We start from the raw sequence: 16,453 nt of genomic DNA, 5'->3' as shown, positions 1-16,453 counted from the left end.
GGACCTGGGGGGACTAATTGACAGGAAGCTCAACATGAGCCACCAGTGTGCCCAGGTGGCCAAGAAGGCCAATGGGATCCTGGCCTGTATCAAAAATAGTGTGGCCAGCAGGACCAGGGCAGTGACCCTTCCCCTGGACTCTGCGTTAGTGAGTCCACACCTTGAGTGTTGTGTTCAGTTCTGGGCCCCTCAGTTCAGAAAGGATATTGAGGTGCTGGAGCGGGTCCAGAGAAGAGAAACAAGGCTGGTGAAGGGACTGGAGCACAAGTGCTGTGGGGAGAGGCTGAGGGAGCTGGGGGTGTTCAGCCTGGAGAAGAGGAGGCTCAGAGGTGACCTCAGCACTGTCTGGAACTGCCTGAAGGGAAGTTCTGGCCAGGTGGGGGCTGGTCTCTTCTCCCAGGTACTCAGCAATAGGACAAGGGGGCACGATGGGCTCAAGCTCTGCCAGGGGAAATTTAAGTTGGAGATCAGAAAAAAAATTTTTACAGAGAGAGTAATCAGGCATTGGAATGGGCTGCCCAGAGAGGGGGTGGATTCACCATCCCTGGAGATTTTTAAACACAGATTGGACATGGCACTGAGTGCCATGATCTGGTAGATGGACTGGAGTTGGACCAAGGGTTGGACTCGATGATCTTGGAGGTCTTTTCCAACCCAATTGATTCTGTGATTCTATGATTCTTACCCTGAAAAAGAAGTGATCGCCTTTTCTAAAGGCAGATATTACTGCTTAGAGAGCAATACAAAACATGAGAGTACCACACCCTTTGCAATTTAGCCATAGTTTTTGTTGATGTGTCACACTGAGAAGACTTTATTACAGAAATATTAGATGAATAAACCTTTATGTAAATATGAAGAGGCATGAAATATGGTCCTGAAGAAGAGTTTCAGGACCATTCTGTTTCTCTCCATTCTTTGAAAGAAGATGATATATAATTCTAATTTCTGTATGTACTGAGATCTATTTTAGAAGTAGTTTAAAAAGAGGTTTTCGAGCATTAGGAAAATATAAGTTGGCAGTTCTGCTCTTCCAATATTAAGGAAATCATTGCAAGAGTAGTGGGAATTTTACTGACTCCTTCAGAAAGTTTTTGACTTAAGAAATTAAATAATTAGTAGAACATATGTTCCCAGAGCAGAGAATTCAAATGCAAGTCCTTACAGTCTGTAAGTATGCAGATGAGAAAGGCATTGCAAACTGACAACTGGATATGAATCACATCTTAGGAAATCTTTCTGTCTGGAACCTCATTGCACAAGAGCCCACAGTTAACGGCAAGTAGAAGGGGAGAGGTAATGATTAGGATCTGGTCCAGGTCCATTAAAATTATTAAGACGTTCCATCAACGTGCTTATGGCTAGGAACTTCCAAGCTGTAGACAGAAGTTAGAAAAAAACCCCTAGCTTTTCAGTTCTGAGAACCTAGCATTTTATAACTAGGCTTCCATAGCTGAAAGATGGTTGCTACTTTGTCAAATTGCTACTCCTTCACAAGGTAGAGGAGCCAAAAAGGACTGCCTTGAGAGGCAGGTAAATCTAACAGCATCTCTGCTCCACAGCAGCTGCCCTGTGCACCATTTCAGTCTGGAATCTCCCTCAAAGCAGATTTATAGAGATCCCTGCACATACAGTGACTTGGGCATATATAGCTACAATTAACAGTTCTACTAAATGGGTTTATGAAGACTAAAGCCCATGAAGAAAGCACACTTACAATTTACTGTCCTTCAGGTCAAGTCCATCTGCACTACAGACTCATGCTGCAGCTGTTCACTCTGTTTTGATGAGGCCAAATTAAAGCTAAGCCAGTGTCTATAACTCATACTGACATTAGTAGCTTAAAAAAGCCAGCTGCCCACTCTGCCTACCTTGGAAGAGCAAAGAGCAATTCACCCAATTCACATGTTCAGACAATCAAACAGGAGACACGTGTTTATTGTTACAACACCCAAGAGAAGCCAGCCTTTAAATATATGTAGTACTTATCACCGTAAGGAAGGCAGCTGTTTCATGACAGGCTCTCCTTGGGTGCACCGAGTCACCAGCAATGCAAGAGAGCTTGGAGCATCTCACCCTTACTTCATATGCATGTTGTGTTCAGCTACAATGTAAACATGCTACATGTTTGGCTACATGTAAACTTGAGTTCTGCTACAAGACCTCCAACACCACAGCAAGCCACACTACTTTCCGTTTATCATGCTGATTTGCTGTCCGAGAATTCAATTAGATGGAGTAATGAGGAGACAATGCTGATAGTATCCACAGCCTTAAACACAAACATCCCGAGTAAAGAAGTGCAGCTGTTTTCCAAAGGACACCCAGTAGAAGATAAAATAATAAACATACCTACAACTAATAAAGATGTGATGCTGTGCTGCTACTTTTTTGCTGCTGTTAACAGCTGTATCTCATCACAGCAGTTCATGGTATTCAACCAGCATCTAAGCAAAGGACAGAGATTGTTCCATGCCTAAGGGAAGCACAGAGCTGCACAAAGAGCAACAGAGCAAAGGGACAGGCTGTCAGAGCAGAACAGTAGGAAGTAATATGACAAGAGGAGTACAAAGTGGCAGGTTGGCAAATATGAGGTCAAGATACTTGAAATAATATGAATTACAGAATAAGAAATACCATGCAGGTAAAGTCTTGGGGACATTTTGAATGGATAGAGTGGGGGTAAAGAATCCAGAGAATAGAATGCATATTGAAAGTTTTTATAAGGAATTAGACATTAAAGGTGACAGGTGGATCACAGATTTGCTTTGGCTGGTTAGTCCAACTTGCTTGTTGAAGTGAGTCAGAAAACACAGAATTCTCAATGCTGTCTTCAATGTGGTTTTGAGCATCCTCACAGTTAAAAAAAAAAAAAAAACAACCAACAAAAAGGTATTTCCTTATGCTTAAAATAACTTTTTTTTCACTTTCTGTCCATTGGTGGCTGTCCTGTCACTGGGCACTGCTGGAAAGAGCCTGTCATTCTCTTCTTCATTTTCTCCCATCAGATTTTCATACATATCAATAAGATCTCTCTGAGCCATCACTTCTCCAGGCTAAACAATCCCAGCTCTCTGCTTCTCCTTAATATGAAAGATACTTTAGTCCTTTAATAATCTTTGTTGTCTTGCCCTACACTCACTCCAGTAAGTCCATGTCTTTCTTGTTCTGTGGGCTCAAAACTGGATTCAGCACTCCAGATGTGCTGAATACAGATGAAGGATCACTTTCCTCGACATGCTGGCAGTCATCTTTCTTGTGCAGCCCAGGATGCCATTGGCCTTTTTCATCATGAGGGTGTATTGCTGGTAGGTGGTCAACTTCTTGCTCCCAAGCACCCCCAGGCCCTTCTTTGCTAAGCCACTCTCCAGCTACTCAGCTCCAAGAATCTCTGGAGTTATTCTATGACGTAGTGACAGACCTCTGGCTTGATGGACAGAAATCAGTTTATTGTTAATGATCCAGGGGTTTTATACTAATCACTATCAACTGGGAGTGGTTAAGCAAATGAAGGCAACGCCTGCAGCAGCACACAGCTGCAGCCACACAGCCAACACACACAAATACACACGCATGCACGCACACCCCCACACACACCACACACCCACACACACCCCACACACACCTCACTGCCCATTTATTTATCACATACTTTGTCAGCTTGTCTGTTAGACTGTTGTGGAAGACAGCATTAAAACCCAAGTATAGTCATGGTAAACAATGGTCTCACTGGTCTCCACTCATCCAGCAAGCAAGTCAGCTCATTGTGGAGGGTTGTCAAGTTGTTTATACATGATTTCCCCTCTGCTGATTACTCCTGACCACTTTCTTGTCCTTCCTGATATTGGAAATGGTATCTAGAATCAGTTGCTCCATCATCTTCCCAGTGGCTCACCTGAAGTTGGTTGGCCTGTCACTCTGTCAATGTTCGTTTTTACTTTATGTAAGACAGGGGTGACAGTTGCTCTCTTCCAGTGCTGGGGAGCATTCCCAATTGCCATGGCCTTTTAAACATTATCAAGAGTTGCCTCCCAGTGACATCCATCAGCTTTCCCATGGGTGCAACGTTTGGCCCATTTGTTTAAGTGCTCCCTAAACTGGTCCTTCTTTATCCAGAGTAAGTCTTCTTTGCTCCAAACTATTTCTCTGGTTGCAGAGCCATGTAGTTCTTGCAGATTAGGATCATTTGCTTATAACAGACCTAATAAGGTGCTCCAAATTTACTCATAATCCAAGGTAGAGAGTTTGATATAGGTGCATGTAAATCCAGCGTAGAGATAGGTGCCTCTGTGATGGTGAAAAGTAGTGCATATCTCCCCATGGATCATTATTTCCTTAGAAGCCCAAGGGAAACTAGGACTAGCTTTTTGAGGACATTACCTTGTTTTATTAAGTGCATCTGTTTTTCTAAAAGGAGGAGGCAAAATCAGAAGAAAAGCACAGAGAAAAACTAACTCCTATAGAATGTTCCATTTCCATAAAGATGGTGAGGGTGAACATTTCTGTGATGCAATGAGAGCTGTATGAAATAACAAGAGAGAATGTGCATGAAGGGTTGATCTTAGTTCTTGGTACAAAACTTACTAATTATCAGAAAGCAAAAGTCATATGTAGAGACAGAAGAAAAAAAATTACCTATTTGTGGGCATTTCTGGAACATATTTGCAAGTCAGCAGACTGATTCCCCTTTTCAGGTTAAAAGCTCGTTACCAGGAGGAAAAAAAAGTTACTATGTAGAACTACTGCAGCCTGTAAGAAGCCTCAAATCCTTGGCCTATTAAATTTGTTTAATCTACCCTTCCCTGGCATTCATGCCAAGAAGGAAGATGATTAATGTCATTGTGAGGCCACTCAATCATCTTTGAAATGCCTGGAGAAAGGCAATAGTCATTCATGTCTTCAAGAACAAGCTCACAGAAAACCTTTTTGAATTCTTCACTAGTGAAATATAACACAGAATTTCTGCTTCCACAAAGGAGTTACATGTATGTTTGACTTCACAGTTTCTTGCCCTTCTAGCATGCCCTGCATGGAAGACTTGTCAGCCTGCCTGACAGAACTGACCTGTGACAAAAAGTAGTTTTCCATAGAGGATAACGTCCTAGCATGTCTGATCAAACGAATTGCAAACTGTGCAGGTGGAAAGCACCTATTGCCTCACCCTCATTTTCCCTGACATAACTGAAAGGACATATTTATATTACATCAGAAATTCTAGATTACCCCAACACTGTACAATGCATTCAGTAAAACATTTCTCTTCAGAAATATATTTAAAAACTTAATCAGTAAACTATTGTCTATCAAGTTTTCTGGACAACCTCTACTATATCTTTGAACCTACTTCTGAGCACTTCATGAAACTCACTTTGTTATTAAAAGCATAAAACCGAAAGGGTTTACTGAAGGATGCTGTGGCCAAGGGGGGGTTGGCCTCTTCTCCCAGGCAACAAGTGAGAGGACATGGCCCCATGCTGTGCCGGGGGGGGGGTTCAGGTTGGAAATTAGGAGGAATTTCTTCACAGAGAGGGTAATAAGTCATTGGAATGGATTGCCGAGGAAGATGGTGAAGTCATCATCCCTGGAGACGATGACTTCGTGCCATGGTCTGGTTGACACAGTTGTGGTTAGTCATAGGTTGGATGTTCTCAGGTCTTTTCCAGGCTAATTTGTTCTGTGATTCTGTGAATTACTACCAGAAATTTTTTGCAACCATGTGAGCAGGTGTAACGTTTAGCTCGTTCTGCCAGTCTGAAGCTGCTGAGTGAATGAAACACAGTTTTATCTCCATGCTGAGTTGTGTGAGGCTGTGTCAGGAGGCAGCGCTGCAGTGTGTGAGCCACAGGCACGTGTCCGGCAGACACTTCACCATTTACTTCAGTGCACCATGGAAAGTTTTCCTGAACTAAGTCCCTACAGGTACTTCTAAAGGAGGCTGTAGGGAGGTGGGGAACCGGTGTCTTGTACCGCGCCCGCAGTGCGAGGTCCGGAGCCGGTGAGTTGCCTGTGACTCGGGACAGCGGCGCCGCCCGGCGGCCATCGGCGCCTTTCGCTGCTCCGGGAGCTGCCAGCGGGGCAGGCGGCCGCGCCCCCGGCGGCGGCGCTGATTGGCTGCGGCCGCGCTCCCGGCGGCGCTGATTGGCTGCGGCTGCGCCCCCGGCGGCGTTGAGTGGCTGCGGCCGGGCCGTGACGGCGGCGCTGATTGGCTGCGGCCGGGCCGTGACGGCGGCGCTGATTGGCTGCGGCCGCGCCCCCGGCGGCGCTGATTGGCTGCGGCTGCGCCCCCGGCGGCGCTGATTGGCTGCGGCCGCGCTCCCGGCGGCGCTGATTGGCTGCGGCCGCGCCCCCGGCGGCGCTGATTGGCTGCGGCCGCGCTCCCGGCGGCGCTGATTGGCTGCGGCCGCGCCCCCGGCGGCGCTGATTGGCTGCGGCCGCGCTCCCGGCGGCGCTGATTGGCTGCGGCCGCGCCCCCGGCGGCGCTGATTGGCTGCGGCCGCGCTCCCGGCGGCGCTGATTGGCTGCGGCCGCGCCCCCGGCGGCGTTGAGTGGCTGCGGCCGGGCCGTGGCGGCGGCGCTGATTGGCTGCGGCCGCGCCCCCGGCGGCGCTGATTGGCTGCGGCCGCGCCCCCGGCGGCGCTGATTGGCTGCGGCCGCCCTCCCGGCGGCGCTGATTGGCTGCGGCCGGGCTGTGGCGGCGCTGATTGGCTGCGGCCGCGCTCCCGGCGGCGCTGATTGGCTGCGGCCGGGCTGTGGCGGCGGTGCGGCGCGGCGGCGGCGCAGTCGAGGGCGGGGAGGAGGCGGTGGCAGCTTCTGCTTCTCGCCATGGCACGGGAGATCGAGCTGTGCCCCGGGCGGCGCGTGGGTGGCGAGCAGCCGTGTTTCATCATCGCCGAGATCGGGCAGAACCACCAGGGCGACCTGGACATCGCCAAGCGCATGATCCGCATGGTCAAGGTGCGCGCGGGGCGGCGGGCGCGGCAGGGGACGGGACCGCGGGGAGCGGCAGCTCCTGCGCCCGGTGGTGCAGCTCGGGAGGAGCGCAGGGACTCACTGAAGAGCTTTCTCCTAAAGCAAACGCCGGCACTTGACAATGGGGAAGGGTCTGGAGCGCAGGTCCTTTGGGGAGAGGCTTTTAAAGGGGAGTTGCATCACTCCACAGTTACCTGGAAGGAGGGTCTGCCTCTTCTCCCAGGCAGCTTGCGACAGGATAAGAGGACATGGCCTCAGGCTGTGCCGGGAAAGGTTTAAGATGGATGTAGGAAGAAATTCATGGAGGAGGTGACCGAGCAGTGGAATGGGCTGCCCCGAGAGGTGGTGGAGTCACCGTCACTGGAAGTGTTTAAGAAAAGGCTGGACTGTTTTAAGGGAGGCTGAACGTGGCACTTGGTGCCATGGTCTAGTCGACAAGGTAGTGTTCGCCCATAGATTGGACTCGACGGTCTCAGAGACCTTTTCCAACGTAATTGATTCTGTGATTCTGTGTGGCAGCTGCAGCCCCACAGCTGTGGCATGAGCTCACGGGGAATTTAGGAAGAATCAAGCAGCTGCTGAACCGTTTCTGATGAACCTCTAATTTGACCTGGTTGCATTAGGGCTTTTTTGAGGTAATGCCTGTGTCATCCAGGACAGCCAGGCTGCTTTGAAATTCGATGTTACATCTGTTCGATAGAAACTGGCATATTGTGACTGAAGAACAGCTCAGGGCACAGTGTGTTCACACCTGTGACCGTTGTGTAAGTGCAAAATAATGTAGTGATGATATATCTTTACTGTTTGTGTCCCTTCAAATGGATTATTATCCTTGGAAGTGTTCGTGAGGCATCTGGATCTGGTCCTGGGTGATTTGGTTTAAGGGTTACAGTGGTTGTCCTGGGTGGGTGGTTGAACTGGATGGTCCTGAAGGTCTCTTTCAACCTTGATTCTATGAATCTCATATTCATACTCCTTGTTCCACAGAATCCTGTGCCTTGTTTTAAGTCCTCAGTCACTCTTTGTTCATTACTGTTTCTGTGATTGCTCTGGTGATAATGTGGAAATTCCACAGCAAACGAGCACATTCGTTGCTCAGTCCTTGTGTTCAAACTTAGGATGAGTGCAGTTTCTCTTGTGCTGCCACTCAGTGTGCACTGGCTTCTTTTGCAGGAATGTGGAGCAGACTGTGCTAAGTTCCAGAAGAGTGAACTGGAGTACAAATTCAACAGGAAAGCCTTAGAAAGGCCCTACACCTCTAAACACTCCTGGGGAGAGACCTATGGGGAGCACAAGCGCCACTTGGAGTTCAGCCATGACCAGTACAGAGAGCTAAAGAAGTATGCAGAGGAGATTGGCATTTTCTTCACAGCTTCTGGCATGGATGAGGTATGTAAGTCATACTGGAATGACAGTGGGAGTCTGGCTGTTGTGTCTTTTGGGAATTACTTAGGTGTGATAGTTCTTAGATGAAAGGAATATGTGATGATGAATTTCTAAATGAGAGAACTGGAGTCATTTGCCAATTGACCTGTGTCTCTACCAAGGCTGAGTAGATGGCTGAAAATTTTGGAAGACTTGCCCTGTGCTCTGAGATATTTACACACAGTAAATAATTTTAGAGACCAGGCCTCAGTTTGAACAGCATAAACAATCAAGGCTTTGAGAGTTCAGATCAAGTCAGCGATCTGATTGCTCTCTGGTGTTGTCTGGTATATTGGCTCCAAGCATTTCAAACTTCCTTCTATATTTAAACCAGATTCCTTTCTTAACCTAATCCAAATTTCACTCTTGTTTTTCCCCCTCCTTGCTGTTTACTAGCTCTTTCTTGGTGTTTCTAAGCAGCAAAAATGTTTATGCCCCTTTTTCTTTTGCTAATCTCCTGGAGAAGGTCCCCACCTTGCCCTGTTACTCCTGAAGCATTTACTGATTTTTGCCAGAGGTCTCTTGAACAGTCAGCAGTTTATGAACTCCGTGAAGCGCTACTGTTGTTCTCTCTTAAGACATGAAACTCCTGTTGCATGTTGCCCACCTCGGAAGGGTGTTAGTTACAATATTAAGAAATGCAACATACAGTTGAAATGTGTCAACTGAAAAGACTAGGTAACAGTTGAACTTCAGCATAGATCAAAGGTTACAGATTGTTTTACTTTTCTTTGGGGTCCAGAAAATACAGAGAATCAAACTGAACAGAAGTGTGCTAGCCACTCTTGCATATGGCCAGCACAGCGATGTCCCTGGCTTCCTGCAAGCAGCTGTATCCAGGATGCAACACGGATGTGATTTAATTAACATTGTAAGGTGATCTGTTCAGTGCCTCACTCACTACCCTCAGAGAGTTCTTGATACATCAGCGTTACCTTCTTTCTCATAGTTTTTTGTACTTCTTCATCTGATACAAAAGTTCATACTTTTATCTCCTCTCTGATAATTGAATGCAATAATTATCACCCCTCTTCTTTTTTTTTAATCTCTGGACTAGGCAATTTCAATTCCTTCAACCTTTTTATGCTGTTTTTTCTAGTCATCTGGCCAGTGTTTCTGCTTTTATCAACATACTGTCCTATTGGCCAAAATCCTTGAATTGCTGAGCCTCTGCTGAGATGTACCAAATACCACAACAGATTACTTCAGATGTATGATAGACAAAAAGATGTTTTTTGGCAATAGCTTAAGTGCCATAGAGTCAGAAATAGATCTGTGAAAACAGTATTTCAATATTTCTTTTATTGCTGTCTTCATGTCTAGACCTGCTGAAAACCATGTACTGCTTTAACAAAGGAGTAGTTAAACCCAGGATTCTTGGACTTCTGTATCTGGGAACTTAAAGACCCGTGTGCCTTTGCAGGGGGGAGAAAAACCCCACACTCTTTCTTTGGTGTTCAAGCCTGTGGTTTCTAAAAGCTCTACAGAACACTTTTCATATTCAGCAGCTAAGATCACTTTCTGACTCTACCATCCATCTTTTTCTTTGCTGCTGCATTGTGTGTGACCACATCAGCTGATTAGCAGAACTGTACCTGTTTGTGCCTTCTTGTTTGAACAGGAGTTAGATTGCACAGCTCATAGGATTTCTGGTGGCATTTCTGCCAGACATGGGTTTGGGACTTAAGGAAAACATTGCATAAACTGATGTAATAAGTCCTTCTGTGAAGTTAACATAATCTCTGGAACTCCAGCTGTGCCAAGGAGGATAAATTGCATGTTTGACTATATGCACAAATCAATAAAGTGTGTGTGAAGTAAATACAAAGGCTATGAAAAACTTCTTATCTATTCTCTTCCTGTGTGCACTGGAGACAAACAGGATCTTACTGAACCACTCCCTTTAATGTCATTCCTGTTATTTGAAATTACTTCCTGATCTTTGAATCTTTTACAGAAAAGCTGCCAATTTTCAAGAGATGTTTATCTAACGAAGAGTGGCCTTAGTTATGAGGTCTATCCTGTTGTATTTCATTTTTTGCCATCTCTTGTGATTAGATCTGTGGCTTTTGAATATACTGTATTCATTGTATTTGTGCACAATGCATCTTAGTGGATAAGCTGTATTAAAGAGCTGTTATACCTCCTAGGTACAAGAGATTGAATCTCCATCATATTGATGATAGAAAAGTTAGACTGAAGAAGATGTGATTCTCCCCTGAACAGCATCACTCTTTCTCTGGCATTAAGTAAATATAACTGCACCAAGGAAAGAGCTGAAGAAATTAAAAGTGTTGTGGGTGATTGATGGGGGACAAAGATAACCATTTCATTATTTCCTCTGGAGGTAGACAGAGGATTTAAATTTCTCTTGCCTTTGATAGGTTTGGAATATCTTCTGTGAAAGTACTGATTTTTAAAAGGTTACTTACTAATGTAATACCCAATTTTCAGGAAGCCTCTAATAATTTCTAATTTTTCTTCAATATAACACACATATTTTTAGACAAAAGCAGACTATAATTAGCTGTTGAATAAACTCTTGGATAGTCTTTTCTTTGGCATATTTTATTTTCTAATATCTTTCCTAGAAGCAAACTTGTTTTGGATTTACATTTTTGGGTGCTTCTTTTTTTTCAGGTGGTTGCTTAATATGCTCATAGAACATTTCTGTGTGGTGGATTATTCAGGAAAACTACCTGTAGTTTTAAACTCTCTGTGGTTTCATGTTTCAGACCCGCAGGGAGTGTGTGGTGGAAGACTGCCTGCATAGCTGTGCTTAATTTCTTTTTCAACAGGCTAGCTCTCATCTGCAGGTGGTTGCTCTCTCTGGTAGTGCTTAAAAAAAGAAAAATAAAACAAACAAACAAACAAAAAACCCAAAGGCAAGAATGCTGTGGCCGACAAGTTCTTCCTTAAGTTAGAGGAGCAATGGAACTCACCTGTACTAAGCAGCAGCACCTACAACTGGCTTGACCAGCTCTGGCTGGGACACAAAGAGAGTGCCTTGACACAGTGATCCCAGTCAAAAACCTGTAGAGAAATAGTACAAGTATGAAAGAAGGCATCATAATTGTATTTCACCTGGAAGGAAGTCAGAAACTAATATGCTGAGGATAGCAAATGTTACTTCAGGAGCAGTGTATTTTGGGCGGCATATCTATAATATCTACCTACTTATTTAAGCTTTGGTGTTTCTGTTTTGAAGGGTTATTTCCAAGCACAGGAGTACTTCATCCCTTGATCCAGCTGGTGTTTTAAAATGTAGTGATTTCTTTTCCATATAGATGGCTGTGGAATTTCTGCATGAACTCGATGTTCCATTTTTCAAAGTAGGATCAGGAGATACAAATAATTTTCCATATTTGGAAAAGACTGCAAAGAAAGGTAAGCATTTTCTTTGGGCCATCTTGGTGAGAGTCATTGTGTCTCAGTAGATCAGTTATTAGATCTTTCATCCAGTTTGATTTTGGGGAAAAAATGTGAAGTTTCTTTAGAAGAAACCCTCAGGTTTGCATTAAAAACGTTCACCCAGCATTCTTTTTTAGTTTTACTGAATTAATTTCCTTTAAGAGCTTAATTTAATCTCGTGTAGCCTTCTTGCAGACCCAGGACCAAATTTGTGTGTATTTTCTAACGACCAGGTCGCCCAATGGTGATTTCCAGCGGGATGCAGTCAATGAACACAATGCAGCAGGTTTATAAGATTGTGAAGCCCATCAATCCAAACTTCTGCTTCCTGCAGTGCACCAGTGCCTACCCACTTCAGCCAGAGGATGTCAATCTCCGTGTGATATCGGTCAGTGAGGGACCCAGAGTGTGCCATGGGTACAGTGGCAGAGAAGGGCCGTGCACCTTTGCTGAGATGTATTTCCAGATCTTTGGCATGCTGGAATTTGCTTCTGAGAATTTAGAAGATGTATCGTGTTCCTCTGGTTCATGCAAATGTTAAAGTAACAGTCGATGCTTTTTTAGCAAAACTAAGGAATACGATAAAGGATATTAGTGGAGAATTCACAGTTCCACAGAGGAAAACATGACATATGGCTAACAGGTTAACCCTGTGCTTTATAATGAAAAGAAAAATTATTTAGACTGTTACCACTAAGAAGGCCCATGGAAGTGAGAACATAACTCTAAATAGGGCACTAGACCAGAAACCTTTGTTAAAAAAGCTTCATGTGACTCTCAGAGCAATGAAGAAAAGAGATTAGATGCTGGCATAGTTTCCTGGGATGAAAATATGACTTGGATATGCCAAATAATGGTGTAGGAAAGTTTTCCTGAATTGGCCAGTGTTCAAGCACTAGCTTAGATTTATCCACACGTAGAATGTAATTTTTAGTAGAATGTGACATGGCTGCATTTAATTGCCTTTAGAATTGTGTGACTGTCCCCTATGTATGGATTAAAAGATTGCTTCAGATTTTAAATACAGAGTGAAGAAATTGTCTTTGGATATTGTTTTAAGTTTTACCAATCCACTGGGTTCTTGTCCAAAAATAGAACACCACTCTATCAGTGTTACTTACAGTGATGTAGACTTTGAAGACCTTCAATAGTAGGACTAAATTAAAAGGAAAAACATTAAGTTGTAGAAAAGAACATACCTCCTTTTCTTGATACTATTGATAGCAAAACTTGGAATATGACAATTGGTAATGTAGTGTGACTTTTTGAATGTAAGAAAATGTATTCTCTGCATAACCAACTGCTTGTTTTGTGGCAAAATAATTGCCCGTGGGGTTTTATTGCAGTTATCACTGTTAGATTTGCTTTGTCTTTGCTACCTTGGTAATTCAGACCAACTGTGTCTTGATTCAAGGCATATCAGTCAGCTTTTCCTGATATCCCCATTGGCTATTCGGGGCATGAAACTGGCATAGCCATTTCAGTGGCAGCTGTTGCTATGGGTGCAAAAGTAGTGGAACGCCACGTGACCCTTGACAAAACATGGAAAGGAAGTGACCACCAAGCATCTCTGGAGCCAAACGAACTGGTGGAATTGGTGAAAGCCATCCGTACTGTGGAAAAAGCCATGGGTTCTCCAATCAAACAACTTTTGCCCTGTGAAATGGCTTGCAATGAAAAGGTAACTTCTCTTTTGATTCATGTAAACCTGCAGCTTGTTTAGAACTATAGCTAATAACCTATATGCAGAAAAATAACTTGCTATTTTTTTATTACAGTAGGGTTTCTGCCTCTGCACTTAAAAAATTTCTCACTGTATAACGTTGGCAGTTTTTAGTATGATGGAGTTCTGCGTTTATAATCCAGTAGTTAACTAAGATGAGTAGAAATATGGAATCATTTAGGTTGGAAAAGACCCTTAAGATCATCAAGTCTAGCTGCTAACCTAACACTGCCAAGTGCAGCACTAAACCATGTTCCTAAATGCCACATGTTTTAAGTAATTCCAGGAATGGTGATTCAACCACTTCCTTGTTCTAGACTGTTTCAGTGCCTGATAACCCTTTTGGTGAAGAAATTTTTCCTAATATCCAATCTAAACATCCTCTTCAGGCCATTTCCTCTTGTCCTATTTCTAGTTGCCTGGAAGAAGAGACCAACTCCCACCTGGCTAAAACCTCCCTTCAGGCAACTGTAGAGAGCAGTAAGGTCCCTCTGAGACTCCTATTCTCCAGACTAAACAACCCCAGCTCCCTCAGCTGCCCCTCATAAAATCTTTTCTTAGACCCTTGATCAGCCTCATTGCCCTTCTCTGGACTTGCTCCAACAATGTCCTTCTTGTAATAAGGGGCCCAAAACTGGACACAGTACTCAAGGTGCAGCCTCACCAGTGCTGAGTACTTGCTAATAGTAATAGGAATAATATGTCTCTATGACTGTATGTGAGTTGCTTTTATAGTAAGCTAAAATACCAGTCCTTCTAACCAGATTCCCTCCACTGTGATTTCAGAAAATTCCAGTAAGTCACCATCCAGTTTCCTGGGAGTCTGGTTACAGTGAGGGGTTCTATACTAACTCAGCCTTCATTTGGAATAAGTAATGGAGAGGGCACAACCTGTTTTCAAATAACTGCAGAATTTTTTTTACTCTTTTTTGATATACTGAGCCTAGCAATGTGTTTGACTTGAACTTTTTTCTTCCCCATTCCCTGTAGCTGGGAAAGTCTGTTGTGGCAAAAGTGGCGATTCCTGAAGGTGCCATCCTGACACTGGACATGCTGACAGTGAAGGTGGGAGAGCCAAAGGGATTTCCCCCGGAATCCATCTTTGATCTGGTGGGACAGAAGGTTAAAAGAAATATTGAAGAAGATGAAACCATCACTGAGCAAGTAGTGGAAAATCATGTGAAAAAAGTGAAGTGCTAAACCAAAGCACTCATCACATTTCATGATGTCCTACTGCACAACATGCAATGTGGGCAGTTAGGAGAAAGGAGTGTGATTATGAATATCCAAGAAGGTTGGAATTTTCAGGTTCTCATTCATAGGAAGTTAGTTTCTGAAGCAAGGGGATATAAATTATGAAGTGCATTTTATTAGAAATTGTATAGTATTGTGCCTAGGAAAAACCATGCTCCTTCCTTCTCCATTCCACTTAACCTAGATTAATCTGGAGTTTAGCCAAATCTAAGACCACGATCTTCTGCTTTCCAGCTTCACTTTTCTTTAAAGAATATAATAAATCACAAGAATTTTTTACCACTTTTGAGTTGTTCTAACGCCCATCTTTTGATGTTGCTCTTTTCTGACATTTGCCTCAACCCTGTGATAGCAGGACTCTAGTTGGAGTTGAGGACAGCTAAAAAGAAGTTTACATACACTGAACAGGAAACTGCACATGTGGCCTGATGGATTTTTCTCAAAATGAAAGCCTTAAGATGAAAAGTCTCATGATAAAACAGTGGCTTTCAGGGATGTGCACTCTGGAAAAATGGGCTTCTTGGGAAACATAGGTTTTCAAGAGACAGTACCAAGAAAGGAAGCATACTAGGTATGTAGAAAGGTCCCATTTAAGGGGCAAGAGGGCAAGACAGATTAAGCAGGGGAGAAAAGTAGCTCTGGGATGGATTGGTGGAAATTAACTTAACCAATGCTTCAGAATTTATCAGAACCATCTATCGTGAGCTGAGTGAAGCCTGGAATCTTGATTCTGCAGAGCTTTTGGATACATCTGTTTGGACCTTGGGGGCAGCCTCTCAGGTGGGAAATGCTGGTGAAGATTGAGCAGCTTTTTTTTCCTGTACTAACAAGCAAATACATTATGTTGAGGTTTTTCCCTGAATACATCACATCATTACACTTCAGCATGATGCTCAGTGCACCTCTCGTGTGCTGTGCTCTTGCATCCCAGCTTCTTACTTTCCAAGTAAGAAATGCAGTCCCACTTCTACCAGCCTGCTGCTTTTCCTTTTGACCAGGAAGGAGCCATGAAGAAGCTGTAAACCAGGCATTTCTCAATTATCCTGCTTAGCACAGATCTGCTTCATCTGCTTTTTTCTGTGGTAGAATAATTTACTAGTGAGGGTTTCTTGGAATTTCGTACCTTTGTTTTGGTCACAGGTTGGTGAAGTATCTTGACTTTGGTGGTGGGTGTTTTTGTACCTGTGAGCTGTTCACTTTCAGAATGTTTTCCCTTCTGCAATTCTGAAGAAACTGTACTCATATCTTTAAATGGGAAAGCAGAGATTCTTTGAGTCATGTGCTTGACCATATGTGAGTTTTGAATGAAACAGGATGCTTGCCTTATATTAAAAAACTACTACATTGTTAAAAGATTTTTTTAATTTCAAATGTGAAAAATAAATTTAGCTTATAAAACAAGCACTTGTTTTTGCATTTCAGCCTAGGGTCAGACCTTGTCTTTGCTAGCACTAGTGATGACTCCAGGGCCTTTAATACCTGAAAACTGTAAGATTATTGACCTGCTTCAAGTTGCAGTGATTCTTCACTCTAGCAGGGCTGGTCCTAGAGACTGCTGCAAACATAGGCTCCAGAAATTTCCTAGCTTAATTAATGTATTGGGGGGAAATAAAACATCCATGTGCAAAAAATTCAAGGTGCGTTTCCTAGTTTTATGTGAGCATAGGTTTA

At 43.9% G+C, this 16,453-nt stretch overlaps 1 protein-coding gene across 1 annotated transcript; it reads left to right on the top strand.

The window, feature by feature from the left end:
- The first annotated feature begins 6,768 nt into the window (after window positions 1-6,768).
- NANS (N-acetylneuraminate synthase) lies at window positions 6,769-16,183 on the top strand. Its single transcript, XM_071581324.1, has 6 exons — window positions 6,769-6,954; window positions 8,143-8,358; window positions 11,682-11,781; window positions 12,039-12,193; window positions 13,220-13,486; window positions 14,519-16,183. Exons 1-6 carry the CDS (start codon window positions 6,823-6,825, stop codon window positions 14,726-14,728), a joined length of 1,080 nt encoding a protein of 359 aa, XP_071437425.1. The 5' UTR covers window positions 6,769-6,822; the 3' UTR covers window positions 14,729-16,183.
- The last annotated feature ends 270 nt before the right edge of the window (window positions 16,184-16,453 follow it).

This window comes from Pithys albifrons, chromosome Z (genome assembly GCF_047495875.1).
Source record: "Pithys albifrons albifrons isolate INPA30051 chromosome Z, PitAlb_v1, whole genome shotgun sequence".
NCBI lineage: Eukaryota > Metazoa > Chordata > Aves > Passeriformes > Thamnophilidae > Pithys > Pithys albifrons.
The sequence above is the reverse complement of the archived record's forward strand: the minus strand, read 5'-3'. Positions and strand labels throughout refer to the sequence as shown.

Excerpts from the sequence above, each read along its gene's own strand:
- NANS (XM_071581324.1), top strand. The coding sequence starts at position 6,823 with ATGGCACGGGAGATCGAGCTGTGCCCCGGGCGGCGCGTGGGTGGCGAG. Across the intron at positions 11,782-12,038 it reads GGAAAAGACTGCAAAGAAAG|GTCGCCCAATGGTGATTTCC; the intron begins GTAAGCATTTTC and ends TCTAACGACCAG. Across the intron at positions 12,194-13,219 it reads TCAATCTCCGTGTGATATCG|GCATATCAGTCAGCTTTTCC; the intron begins GTCAGTGAGGGA and ends TCTTGATTCAAG.